This window comes from Anoplopoma fimbria, chromosome 16 (assembly GCF_027596085.1).
Source record: "Anoplopoma fimbria isolate UVic2021 breed Golden Eagle Sablefish chromosome 16, Afim_UVic_2022, whole genome shotgun sequence".
Taxonomy (NCBI): domain Eukaryota; kingdom Metazoa; phylum Chordata; class Actinopteri; order Perciformes; family Anoplopomatidae; genus Anoplopoma; species Anoplopoma fimbria.
In genome coordinates, this window is record NC_072464.1 from 2,291,586 (window position 1) to 2,305,457 (window position 13,872).

General features: G+C 44.3%; 1 protein-coding gene across 7 annotated transcripts in view; it reads left to right on the forward strand.

Moving 5' to 3' along the window:
• lmo7a (LIM domain 7a) overlaps positions 1 to 11,553 on the forward strand; it is a 48,882-nt gene extending 37,329 nt beyond the window's left edge. For 3 of the 7 annotated variants that reach the window (XM_054614891.1, XM_054614890.1, XM_054614893.1), the window contains 16 exons: positions 465 to 626; positions 1,629 to 1,807; positions 1,912 to 1,975; positions 2,253 to 2,309; positions 3,480 to 3,505; positions 3,886 to 3,993; positions 5,721 to 5,807; positions 6,280 to 6,689; positions 6,887 to 6,913; positions 7,632 to 7,687; positions 7,845 to 8,003; positions 8,338 to 8,524; positions 8,777 to 9,112; positions 9,990 to 10,098; positions 10,586 to 10,688; positions 10,767 to 11,553. In XM_054614891.1, the coding sequence (XP_054470866.1) occupies positions 465 to 626; positions 1,629 to 1,807; positions 1,912 to 1,975; positions 2,253 to 2,309; positions 3,480 to 3,505; positions 3,886 to 3,993; positions 5,721 to 5,807; positions 6,280 to 6,689; positions 6,887 to 6,913; positions 7,632 to 7,687; positions 7,845 to 8,003; positions 8,338 to 8,524; positions 8,777 to 9,112; positions 9,990 to 10,098; positions 10,586 to 10,688; positions 10,767 to 10,789 (2,093 nt within the window). In that variant the 3' untranslated portion in view covers positions 10,790 to 11,553. The remainder of the gene's footprint in view (positions 1 to 464; positions 627 to 1,628; positions 1,808 to 1,911; positions 1,976 to 2,252; positions 2,310 to 3,479; positions 3,506 to 3,885; positions 3,994 to 5,720; positions 5,808 to 6,279; positions 6,690 to 6,886; positions 6,914 to 7,631; positions 7,688 to 7,844; positions 8,004 to 8,337; positions 8,525 to 8,776; positions 9,113 to 9,989; positions 10,099 to 10,585; positions 10,689 to 10,766) is intronic. The other 4 variants (XM_054614894.1, XM_054614895.1, XM_054614892.1 and 1 more) reach the window with 4 other exon arrangements.
• Positions 11,554 to 13,872: the final 2,319 nt, after the last annotated feature.

Genomic DNA, 13,872 nt, shown 5'->3' on the forward strand with positions numbered 1-13,872 from the left:
AACATGTAAGGAAATGTTTGAAGAGACTCTCAGTAGCCCCCACTATTGTTTAATATCTGACACACAAAAGACATCGTCACTATTTACATTGCATTTGCATTTTTATAATTTAAATAATACAATTTAAAAACTTAAAAGACTGATTTTATTTTTTTAAAGTTAGCTGTACTTAAAAGTCTCATTGTCAAAAAACTTCAAACAATGGTTCTATTCCTTTTTGTGTTCTTGGCATGGGGAGGATATTTGCTGTTGATGCAGTGTTGAATTATTGGACTGTGTGGATGAAATCTGTTATTAGAAGTCAAACCCATGTGTTCTCATCGGGATCATTTCTATCGTGATGTAATTTTAGTGAAATTACTCAAACAGCAAAAAAAGATAGCTCCTTTGAGTAACGGCGTCCCGCATCTGTAGAATTTGTGCACCTACTTTGCTTCTAGTGTCTGCTCCTCTGTGTCGTGCAGGCAGCCCAGCAGAGATGTGCCAGCTTCAGGTCGGGGACGAGGTGCTGTCGGTGAACGGGCACCAGGTGGCAGGAATGAGCTACACTAACTGGAAGTCCTGCATGGAGGAGGCTGTGCAGGAGGGCAGTCTGATCATGGATATACGCCACCACGGCAGGAACAGTGAGTCATGTGAATGCTGTGTGTCTGAGCGTGTGTGTGTGTGTGTGTGTGTGTGTGTGTGTGTGTGTGTGTGTGTGTGTGTGTGTGTGTGTGTGTGTGTGTGTGTGTGTGTGTGTGTGTGGGTGTGTGGGTGTGTGTTTGTTTGTGGGAGATTGAATTGAACCACTTTAAGGGTCACATTCCTGGACTGACAGTGCTGCTTATGCTGCTAGCGTTGCTAAACAGTTTTGACACTTTAAATTGGTCCGTAAACTATTGTGAAATCATCCATGAATGATCTCATGACAGCTAAGCAGTGAAGGACCTGGAATGTTTTGTGTGTTTTCCCTCAACGAGGAGAGACTGTTATATTGCGTTGACCTCAGGGGTTTTTATTTCTACCTTTTGTTTTTCTTTTGACTTTTCTTGTCCTGTTTTTCCTTATATTCCTACTGGTTGCTTCTTCTTCTTATTATTCTTTTTCTGCCTTCTCTGTCTCCTCAGTATTCTCTTTTTATCCATGCGGTGTTTTCTTAACCCATCTCAAGGTCTACGGTCCCTTAACCCATCTCATGGTCTACGGTCCCTTGGGTGTTCTGTTTGCACAGTGTTAGTGTAACAGGCTTACTTATTGTGTTTCCTTCCCCCAAAAAATAAATCATAAACCACCCAGAGTAGCTCACTTGAACTAACAGCCAGTACTTGTTAAAACAGTTGGTGTCACCCAGTGGTTGTGAGCCTGTTAGAAACACTGTGTGGGTTTATGAAAGCTTTAATAGGCTGCATGGCTGGGGAAGGTTTCTCTGTCACACCCTGCTGCTCTCTGTAATAACACCATAACAGCAACCTTGTCCCCTGCTTCATAGTTTTCTTTATGTAAGACAATTTTGTGTCAAATGTTGGGTTTCACTTACACAAATACCTAACTACTACTGCACATACACACAGGCACAGAGTACGTGGCTTAACGTGCATACAAACACATCCTATTTTTTTTGTTGCCATTGCATTGTCTGCATGCAGACTGGGACAGAGATCAACCTCCCATGCCATATAAAAGCCATAAGACCATCAATCTGACCAGTACGGATCATCCGATACTTGTAGGTTCTCCCGACGCCGTCAGCTCCAGCCTGGATTTCACCTCACGCGCCTCCATGGAGAAGCTGCTGCCCAAAGAGGCCCCCGCCCTCCCCGTCCTCGTAAGTGACCCTATGTGAACTCGCTCTGGGTTTGTGATCAAGTTTTATTTCTGTATTGTGCCCCCTTTTAATGAGCGGCCACCCCGTCGTGTTTCCCCCCGCAGGACATGGCTTCAAACGGAGTTAATGGAGGTCTCCGTGAGCAGTCGGTGACCATGAGGAAGAAAGGTAAAGAGCAAGGCACACAATCAGAAAGGTTATGGAACTGATCTTGGGGATTACTTCTGTGCTGAATACAGAAACGCGCCATTGCTTTTCTGTTGACTTTTGGGGGAAATCATCTTTGCAGGCATTGGAATGTTGTGGATGTTAATGGTCATTAAACAGATGTTACCTTATCTGAAATGTATGATTTAGATACAGCTTATAACAACATGTGCTGTGTGTCTAATTCATGAATCCTCTACTGTGCCTCACTGTATCCTGTTTTCCATCCCTCATGTAGAGTCTGAACCCATATCTTTGAAAAACTTAAAACGGAGGTCAGAGTTTTTTGAAAAAGGTAAATGAAAAAAAAAGGAAGCACTGACCGAATCGGGGTTGCGTTGTTCTTAATGATAATAATGAAAATATTTTTTTCTTGTGATCTGGTGGCTGGGTTCTCTGTGCTTTTGTCTCTTTCCCAAGGGATTTTTGCATGTTCCTCATCGGTCGCGGCCTCATGCTCAATTGATAAGTTACCTATTATCGATTGATGATGAGCCGTCCGGATCGAAATAGATTCCCCTGTGGCTCTGTTTGGTTTGCCAGAGCTTAACCTATTGTGCTGTGCCCCCTTCCTATCCTTCAGGTGTCTCGGGGTCCCATGTCAGTGCGCTGGTCTACCTCTGTGGTAAACAGGGTTGAGTGTGCAGTGACCACCTTCCTCTGGTACAAACTGGAACTCTGACATGCTTTTCAAAACAAGGGATCTGGTGATATTTTGGACCAAAATAAGGATCGCTTTCCGATAAGAAAGCACCTCTTACTGTTTTTTAAAAGGGAAGAAGAGACCCTATAAAAACTTATAAAACAATATAAAAGCAGCACATTCTGCTACAAAGGCTGGACAGCATGTCAGACGCTTCACCAGCGTACCATCCACAAACACAATCCTTTGAAACCCTGCCGTGTTTGTGGTGTTTTTCTTCTGAATGCTCCAGGTTTAACACATAGTTACACTTTTCACTTTGCTGTGCATGCAGTTAAAAGCATTCCTGTCACTCTCTTGGCCTGCATGTATTGAACCATAAGTTAGCCTTTTAGACTGGCTGCGCTCTACATGTCTGCATCTTAAAGTAAGCATGCTGCTCACACGTGTGTTTTTCCCTTCCAGTTTGTTTGATCTTGTTTTCCTCCCAGTCAGTTTATTGATTTTCCTATTCATAACCTATTGGGCCTGGCTTCCTTTATAAATGTCAACCAGGGGCTGATCTTGAATTGAGGGAATCAATAAGTCCTAGATGGTGAAATGTAACCGTTGTTGCTTCGGGGGGCTTGTTGAAAACATCAATTACTGTTTGTCATTTTCAATGAGCAGTTGCCATTTGACTTAAAAATCAAGTTGAAAATGTAATAAACCTGTCAACTTTGTGCTGCCACAGGATATTGCCTCGGGGTTACCTTCTATTCTATTGCTCTGCCTGTGCATGCCAGAAATATTGACTGAATGCTTTTTCTTTTTCTTTACAAGGTGGATCAGAGTCCGCAATGCCAGATGTGAGTAGTCCTATCAGTGCATAGAGGGCCGTTTGGTCTTTTTTGTTGTGTTTTGCTACTATAGCAGGAAAACATCTTTAAAAACTCAGTTATTACAAAGTATAGACCCATTATTAAGAATCTCACATTTTAAAATGACTTCAGACGATGCTTCTTAAGGGCCCAATATCGCAACCATGATTGGCAAGTAGCTTTCATTTTTATGAGTAAGATAAAACACTCAAGGGTCTGAGGATAAAATTGTGTTGTATATTGTACAAACTGGCTGTATTAATCAAAATTGACATGACTTGACAATACCACGTCAGATAGGAGGTCATGCAAGTTTATGGCCGATGTAATGCCGTCTTACACAGCGTTCCCTTGTTCTCCGTCTGCAGATACCGGTTCCTTCAATCACCCCGTCCTCCAGCCACTGGTCTTGGGACCCAGAAGAGGAGCGCAAAAGACAAGAGAAATGGCAGAAGGAGCAGGAGCGCCTCCTACAGGTACATAAGGGCTCGCTCGGGTAGCGGTGACGTAATGTATATAACCGGGACATACTACTTTGTCATAACAATGGGCCTCAAACTTTTACCGTCTTGCTGGATAAATGCAACCGGATGCAGTAGGACATCCTGGTATTTTTTGACATGCTGCATTCAACATACTATGTATTGAGACATACTAGTATAGTATGGTAGTATGGATGTTGGAATGCAAATATGCACTCAGTTGCCAATTTATTAGATACACGCAGCTAAAGCTAATGCAGGGTAAGAAATCAGCCCTGCAGTAAAGGTTACAATGTTCAAGTTTGGTTGGAAGAGTACTTGAAGAGATGTTGAATCATTCATTTGTGATGCTGTTAAATTGTATTGTGTTATACTGAAAAAGCAACAATTCAGATTAATCAGAATCAAAAGCTGCTTATTGCCAGTATGTTACACATACAAGGTATTTGGCTGGGTGATTGATTGGTGCGTAACAGTAAACAGGAAACACAGCGCAATTATATGACATAATTTAAAAATATAAATATGAAAATGTACAATAAAATATGGTAAACAAATAAGAGTACGTTAAAACAAGTAGATTATTGACATGTCAAGTGTATGTTATTAAAGAAAAGAAAAGATGCGCAGGGGTGTATAACCCCTACGTAGGGCAGCATCTATTGTGTCTTTATTTAAAGAAATTAAATAAAAACACTCAAGGAAGCAGATGAGTAAACAAAGGGCAAGTAAAGCCAAACAGATAGATACAAACTTTTCTTTAAAACAGTGTGTATTGGGTATTTTTTTTTTATATAATGTGTATCTGTGAGAGACAAATATCAATTTACTTGAGTTTAGGCCCAAATTTTAATTTGGATTGAATATACACAATATTCTAATATTTAGTGTGCACCTCTCAGTAAAACGCATTACAATTCAACAGCACCCAAACATACACCCGCTAGAATGACCATGAAGTTGAATCACTAAATCTGTTTCAACAGAAACTGAACATTATAACCTGCACAAGGGTAGGATTTACTGCTGGACTGTATTAGATTGCATTAGTTTCAGCTAGGTGTGCCTAACAAACTGAGTGTGTAATCCATTAATATATATACCAGCCTCACAAACCATTTAATCTAAAGTAGTATTCCCATCTGGAGATCTGTCCCTGGGCCCCAATCTGACGATGAGACAAGGCTCAGAGCTTGAAATGACAGACTAGGAAGTCCTCACAGTCAAAGCAGACTGCTCCTAATGGGCTCCAAGACAGAGGACTTAACAGAGCGCTCTGCTTTGGCAGCTGAAAGTAAGGCGTCTGTCGAGTATCCAAGTTAAATGTAGTAGATTCCTGTCGAAAACATTTTTATCTATTTCTGGGTGGAGATCAAAGGTGTCCTCGCAGAGCTGCTGTAGCCAGTGAAGGCTTGTTACTCCTCCAGTGTTGTTCCCTGTTGGATACACGGCCTGATTTCATGATGTGCTAGGGAGACTTCCCGCCCTGGGCAAGCTTCTCTAGGTTTATAAACTTTTCATGGGGGTTGGATAACATGTAGGTGAGCTTGGAAATAACTGAATACAATACAGCTCCAACATTCCTATTAATACTTTTATTCTTCCGAATGTACTGAACAATATATGATTTTTTATTATTTGTGTGTGGGTGAGAGAGTGTGTTCATGCATGTTATTTAATTTGGATGACCTTTGACATTTCTCCCTGCTTTTTTCTTGCAGGAGAAATATAAGCGCGACCAGGAGAAGATGCAGGAGGAGTGGCTCAAGGCTCAGGAGGAGGTTGCCAAGAGCACGGACCAACAAGAGGTAACAAAAGGATTGAATTTGTATGAATGAAAGTCTAATACCTGAAACAGCCCCAAGGGTATTATAGAGGACAGTAAGTTCCGACTTCTAAATGTATCCTAAAAGACTTTGATGTGTTGTTGATGAAAATTGCATTAATTATTCAGAAGTTAACAGGCTAGGAGCTTTTTTAAAACGTGGTTCCTTTTCACATGAAAGACAGGAAAAAGTGAGAGCAGAACAATGTCCAATCATGTGGATACTCACAAAGGACACACAACATGTGTGGTTATGTTTACAGTAATGGTGGAAGTCTTTTCAGGCTCATGCTTTCGCAACAAAAACTCCCCATTGAGTGGAATTTCTAAACATGGGTGGATGACCTCGGTTCCTCCTCAGTTGTTCAGTTCCTCCTGGAGGTTGATAAAGGTCAAACTAATGCCATCATGTGTTGACTACTTCCTCTTTTCCCGTCCTCCCTTCTCTCTCCCAGCTGAGGAACCTGGAGGTTAGCAGACCCAGCGTCGGCCCGCTCTCGCCCCTCTCCCCAGTCGGCCAGCCCACCTCTCCTCCGTGGGAGCAGCAGCAGGAGGAGGAGGAGGAGGAGAGAAAGCGGAAGGAGGAGCAGGAGCGCCAAAGGCAGGCAGAGGAGAGGAGGAAGAGGGACGAAGAGGAGCGGGAGCTGCGGCGGCTCCAGGAGGAGAGGGAGAGGAAACGGAGACAGGAGGAGGAGGAGAGGAAGAGGAGGGAGGAGGAGGAGCTGAGGTGGCAGAGGAGGAAGGAGGAGGAGAGGGAGGAGGAGAGGAGGTGGCAGGAAGCTGCGGAGCTGCAGCGCCGAGAGCGGGAGAGAGCCTTGGTGGAGCAGCAGCAGCAGCAGCAGCATCAGCAGCAGCAGCAGCAGTGGTCAGTAGAGACACTGCTCCTTCTGCTCGTCCTCCTCATACGTCCATCATGTTCTAATAACACAGTTAACATAACCTGCTTTATTGTCTGTGCAGTAACATAAGTGCAACTAACGTGTCTGCATGTGCTTTGTCCTCCACCTTTGTGCGCTGTAACCATCGCCCCATCTCGACCTCACACACTCCCCCACACCAAAGGGCCCCGTCACTGTCCTTTTCAGACAGGTCAGTCCAGCAGGGCTTTTATTTGCATCCAGATCATTCTTCTTTCTGTAGTCAGCTAATCAGCTTTTGGCACCACTGAAACCTGCACTTCATACCCTATTTGAATGAGTAATAATAATACGTATAATGATGAAATGCCTCACAATATTTAGAATATATATATATATGTATTTTTTGAGTGCTTTATATAATTCTCTGCACCAGGAGTCATCTTGGCAACACAATCTGTTCTCACATGGATTGTAACGAAACCTGCCAAGACAGTGTCTCACAGTTTCTATCAAACGAAAATGTTTAATCACTCACCTGAAAACACATACACTCGGTACATAAATGACATCAGCTATGCTGTTGAAGCAGTAATCATGCTATTTTTTCTTTTGTTATATTTTCAAAACATTTCTCAGTCCAGGTACTTGCTGCATTCAAACTGTATCATTCAAACAATCCCTCTTTATATAGATGCTCATGAAATAAAGGGCCTCCAGCAAGTGTGTTAGGTCTCCAGCTGAGATGGGAATTACCTGTGATTGGTCCGCAATCAGCACTTCTCAGCACTTCTCAGCACTTCTCCTCATATAACCATTTTTCCACCATCATTTGACATATCAAAATAGTTGAACTGGTATTTTATGGTGGCAACAAAAAAAGAGCCGCTGTCAGTACATCTCCTTTTCTTTTCCTTTTTTAAATAAAGTTATTTTCATTTTTTTCACAGGACGAAATCTAAATCATCACCCCAGCTTGATGAAGAGGAAAAACCTCAGAGAAAAGGTCAGTGTTCTTTAATTGAATGTATTATCCATCATTGTAGTTTACCTACCTGTCAATGCAACAGCAATATGAGATCAGGAACATTCAAGTAGTGTGTTTCTCTTCATACGTTGTTTTATAAATGTTGCACATGCATATGGGCCGTGCGCTACCGTAGGTGCGTTTGTGCAGCCGAGGGGCATGGCTCACTGGCTGTTGGAGGAGCAGGCGAGGAGTGCACGTGACAAAGAGGCCCAGGGTCAGCGGGCGGCGTCCGAGCTGGAGATGGAGAGGAGGAACATCCTCAACGCCATGAGATACAGAGAGCCGGAGAGAGGTCGGCTCGGCCCCACCAAACGCTCTCATTTTGTGATGATCGGCAAAATCTTAAATCTACAGCTGTTTGATTATCAGCTGACTTATCAGATGGTGCATCAATCAGTCTGCCAACCGGAAAATTGCATGCAGCAAAAACAATTAATTAATTGCGTGATCGTGCGTAATTTAATTGCACTTAAAAACAATGATCTAATCCCACCGGACTTCATCACATCCTCATTCTTTCTGTCCCACCCTCTCCGCCAGTCGTGATCTATGTTTGACCTCCCAGAATCGTTGTCATTTCGCCCGGCATAATGTTGGATTTCACCCTCTCTCCTTTCTGGGTGCAGTGACGGGCAGCGGGGCGGCCGAGAAGAAGGGTCAGCAGTCTGCGTCTCAGGCAGAGCTGGAGCGCCAGCAGATCCTGAACGAGATGAAGAAGAAGACTCCGCTGCTGATGGACAAGAGCTGGATCCGCCAGCGCTCCTCCACCACCACCACCGACATCAAGGAGTCAGACGTACCACCCATGCGCAGGTACGGTCTGGTTTAAAGTGAAACAATATCATCTCTGTTGTGGGATGGCGGTGGCTGCCTTTTTCGCCCTTACTAATATCCTGTTAATTATCTGCTTAAATATAAAAACATTTACTAGTCTGGCTACTCTGACTTCATCCTGGCAAGTTTGATTGGACCAAATATTCTAAAACCACAGGTCCAGTTAGTAGCCAGACTATTTAAATGACTCTAACGGGCTAACGTGGATATGACGTGGGTGTGGCTTTTCAGAGGTGAATCGCTCGACAACTTGGACACCTCTTACAACTCCTGGCGCTCCTCGTGGACGCCCAGGAGCAACTCCCACACTCAGAGCCAGGCCCGGCCTACATCGGCCCTCTCTGGCAGCACTTCCTTTTACGGCGGAGGATCGTCGGGGGCCCAGCTCCGGGGACCCGGCTCCTCCACCCTGCCTTCCTCCTACTCTATGGGCTCCCTGCGGGCCGGGGCGGGAACCCCCTCGTCCCCTTGGTCCCGGCAGTCACCGTCCCCCTCACCGTCCTCTCCATCACCTGCCACCTCCCCAGAGCCCACGTCTGAGGCAGGCGCCCCTGAGCCGCGGAGCAGGTAATGATCAACAGTGCTGCTTTCGCTTAACACCCCCAACAACTAACCCTCACTGGTGTACTGGGGTGCATAATCATATTCAAGGTGGTGTTGTTAAACCATGTCTTTGGATGTGGGAGTGGTGGCAAAGGGCAACTGAACCTCAACTGCTTTTGAACGTATTATATGATGATGTTGTATATGATATTGTTTGATGTGACGTTCACCCTCTGTTTTTCACAGCTGACAGGCTAAACTCTGACTATTCTGAACAGTCCATTATAAATATTTTTTTTTACAGATTGCCTTTTTAATACCACTGTCACATACAGTGTTGTTTTGAGTTTGTGTGAGTCTTGGTCATGTGTTCTGAATCAACACTGTGGCACTGATATTTTAAGAGTCAAGCAAAAACTTCCTAATATTTTTTGGGAAGTTTTATTTCAACTTTTCCGCGGTGATTCCTATAGGTGACTGAACAATTAATTTAAAGAAAACTGCAAAAACATTCTTAAATATTGTACAGCATTTTGTGGATCTGTGGTCATTGAGGTGCTCCTGCTCCATTTGGCAGGGGACGCGATTGGCCCTCATCCAGAATGAATATTTAGCCAAAGGCCAATATTGGCCATTAGCAAACAAGTCTATCAGTTTAACTGTTGTATACCCAGTGTGAACGTGTGTGTGTGTGTGTGTGTGTGTGTGTGTGTGTGTGTGTGTGTGTGTGTGTGTGTGTGTGTGTGTGTGTGTGTGTGTGTGTGTGTGTGTGTGTGTGTGTGTGTGTGTGTGTGTGTGTGTGTGTGTGTGTGTGTGTGTGTGTATATGCATGCATACATACATACGTTGTGCACGTGTGCTCGGCTCTTAAAAATCACAGCTGTGCTGTTCTGTAATCCAGGTCAGTGAGTGGCAGGAAAATCTGTACGTTCTGTGACTCCCCGCTGGGAAAGGGAGCGGCCATGATCATCGAGTCCCTCGGGCTCTGTTATCATTTGGGCTGCTTTAAGGTGAGAGCTTGCCCCCTCGTCGGCCCCCCTGGAGCACGCCGCCAACACACCTCGGCCCCCGATTCCGCCGAACTCCTCTTTTTCTTTTACGACTAACCTGGTAAATCCTGGTGAATCCCGAGGGCCTGTTCTCTTTCACAGCTTGAGCAAAGTAGTACTTTCTGTGCCCAAAACCCCACAAGACCAACTAATCGACCCCTCCCTCAGTTTGTCTCTTCTCTTTTTTTACCAATGCTTAATTGTCGATCCTTCCCTGGAAGTCTGGTCTTCACTCGAGCTTGATCTCCTGCCTCTGAACAGTGATCCATCCTGCCAATCTTTGACTCTCATTCATCCTTTTCCCTTGGTTTTTCTCTCTCTGTTCATACAATCAATGGGCCTCTGTCCATCCTCAATCCCCTCACCTTTGGACTTGGACACTGTAGTCGATAGCTTTAACCACCGTTTGAGTAGCTCTCTAACTCTACCCTTTCCTAAACTCCCTCAGTGCATCGACTGTAAGTCTGAACTCGGAGGATCGGCAGCCGGCGCCGAGGTCAGGATACGAAACAAGCAGCTCTACTGTAACACCTGCTACATGCGATTCAAAGGTGAGCGTGCCATCAACGTGACAGGCATGATGTGGTGTTGTTTTCTGCTCTCTAATGCAGCTGTTTGTTTCCTCTCAGCTGGCCAGCCAACCAATATGTGACATGACTGTACTCCAGCAGATTGACGAAGAGACTACTTGTGACAACAACCCCTGAGAGTTAACGTGTACATCGAGGCCACTGCTGATAGCCGGGACACCTGGTTTGGACATACTTCCCTTTATGACTTCCCGGTTGACTCGCTGATGAGAATTATATTCCGTTTTATTTTTTATTTTCAGTGTGTGATTGAAAGGGTAAACCTGCAAAGAAGATATCTAGTTTAATGTGTTTATATTATATTAAGTATTACAGTTGTACAAAATGTAAGGGTTCTGCATGCATAAGCAAGTTTTTAAATGTTTTAGCCACGAAAACTAGTCAAAGCGATAAATTGTCCATAAGATTATTGAGGCAGTTCTTTGTAATGACGTTCACAGAGAAAGATTTTTAGAGATTGCGAGGTTTCAATCTCCTCTCACTCTTGCTTCTTCTTTTTTTCCGCCGAGTCTCTTGGTAGTAATGGGTCTGTCGATCAATATATTCTAATTGTATCTATGTGCCTTTTCAGTGGTGGGATTAGCAATTAAGATTATTAGGATCAGTTTCAAAGCATATTTAAAACCGTCTGCACTTGAGTTTCCGCTGATGAATGGAGGAATTGTACACACAAGCAGGTTTCCATGTGAAGAATATATCGTACTAAATGGCATCGAGGCAGACAGTAACATTTGTAAATAAAATGACTAAAACGCTCGTCTCGTGTGACTTTTTTTCCCCTGAGGTGAAATTGCATAATTCTTTGTAATTATATCCCAGAACATGATGCAAGGCTTTTCCCTGCCTCTGTAATCAGAAACCATTAAACTCATATTTCTCCGTCCGTCCCTCTCATTCTCTGTGTGTCTCTCTGTAGTGCCACAGTCATAATGAAAGGAATTTCAATGAGCTTTTTTGTGCAAAGGGTTCAGAGGACCTGCCTCCTCTGTGCTCTCTGAAGCCAATTTGTCATGCATATTTCATTCGGTGCACATGCATTATATTTGATTACGCTTTGATAAGCTATTTTTCGTCATTTTGGTTGTTTCCTGAAATCATATCTGCATAAACACACTGAATATTCATGCGAGCTGGGCCGCTCTTGATTGTTCAGTCCGCAGCTTCGCCAAATGCATTTCAGCAGCAAGGTAAGAAACTGTCCTCATTTCCCAACAGATGTAAATAAGCTCACTTGAAGCGATATGCTGTATGGAAATAAGTTGGGCCGAGCATAAATTGTCTCTTCAGGACAGCACAAAGAGCCCCTGGAGGCAGACATCTCAAATTCTTGTATTTCTTTTTCAGATGTTTCTTGGCTTCTCTCATGGGAGAGTGAGATTTTAATCCCTGAATGGCGCAGAGCAGAGTCTAATGGATGAGAAATATAAAACCATTCAGGATAAGTATCACATCTTTTTATCCTCCAAAGCCAAGGCCATAATCAGGCCTTTGTGGAAGGCTTTGACATGGAGAATCCAGTGGCTTGTGTGTGTCCGTGTGCTGGGGCTTACAGGGATGCAGTATGCTCATAACAATAGGGTCTGTGAAGAGATGGAACACAGATTGAAGAGCTTAGATGTGCTTGCACTTCCCCCTCCATCAAAAACTAATTCCCAACTCTAACAACTCACAGTCGGCTTCTTTCTCGTTAACGCCCTCCCGCTGGAATTTCACACAAGAATTCACACATATTTTGCAGGAGATTTCCAGTTAGGCCCCGTGGATGATTCTTCACCCCACACTAGAGTGAGTCCGGTAATCGTGCTCCATTCCCACACAGGAGGCTTAAAGCTTAGGTGTAGCCTGGACTCACCAGAAGGGGGCACTGTGGTATAAGATTTTTTTTTTTAAGACTGAAAGGATCCTTCAGCTGCAGCTGGATGTTAACTGCTGCTGTTTGCACAACTATTTATAATAAGGAGAGGTTCTGTTTCCTTTGAATTTAGCCACAGTAACTCATACGGTGGTTTAGTTTGTAAATAAATAAGTCACACCAAAATTGGTCTCTGAGTACTGTCGGTAGCTCTGTCGTCACACTGGGACAATCGGTGCTTTTTTAATATTTCAGTAGAAACCACACATTTTAACTCAGTTTTGACCCAGTAGATGTTTTTTTTTTTTTTTTAAATACATCCCGCACAATCTCCTGCCTTTCGCCACCATGAGGAGGGAATCATTTTCACACTTAAGAGAAGCCATCAGGCACTAATTCACTTACAGCTTGAACTGATGCTATAATTAGTTATGTGATGCAGACACCGTCTCACCAGACCTGTTGCCATGGCTCGCAGGCACCACGCAACTTCAGGGAGTAAATAAAATGGACTGAGACCTATTCTCCATTCATGGGAAGACAGAATTTAATTGTCAGTGGAGAACCTTTAACCTGAAGAAGTTGAAGAGACGTAATATATAACTGAAAATATGAACAGAGAGCTCCGTCCGATTGTCGAACCTCAGATCCAGGAGGAGCAATGCGGATTCCGTCCTGGACGTGGAACAGCGGACCAACTCTTTACCCTTGCAGGTCTGTTGGAGGGTGCATGGGAGTTTGCTCATCCAGTCTACATGTGTTTTGTGGACTTGGAGAAGGCCTTCGACCGTGTCCCTCGGGGAGTCCTGTGGGGGGTACTGCGGGAATATGGGGTACCTGGTTCGTTACTACGAGCCATTCGGTCCTTGTATGACCAAAGTGAGAGCTGTGTCCGGATACTCGGCACAAAGTCGAGCTTGTTCCCAGTGCGTGTTGGCCTCCGCCAGGGCTGCCCATTGTCACCAATCCTGTTTGTGATTTTCATGGACAGGATTTCAAGGCGCAGCGGGGGGGAGGAGAGTTTCCGGTTTGGGGACCTCAGAATCGCATCCCTGCTTTTTGCAGATGATGTGGTTCTGTTGGCTTCTTCAGAACGTGACCTTCAGCACGCACTGGGGCGGTTCACAGCCGAGTGTGAAGCGGTCGGGATGAGAGTCAGTACCTCCAAGTCTGAGGCCATGGTTCTCTTCCGGAAAACGGTGGATTGCACCCTCTGGGTTGGGAGTGAGTCACTGCCCCAAGCGAGGGAGTTCAAGTATCTCGGGATCTTATTCACGAGTGAGGGTAAAATGG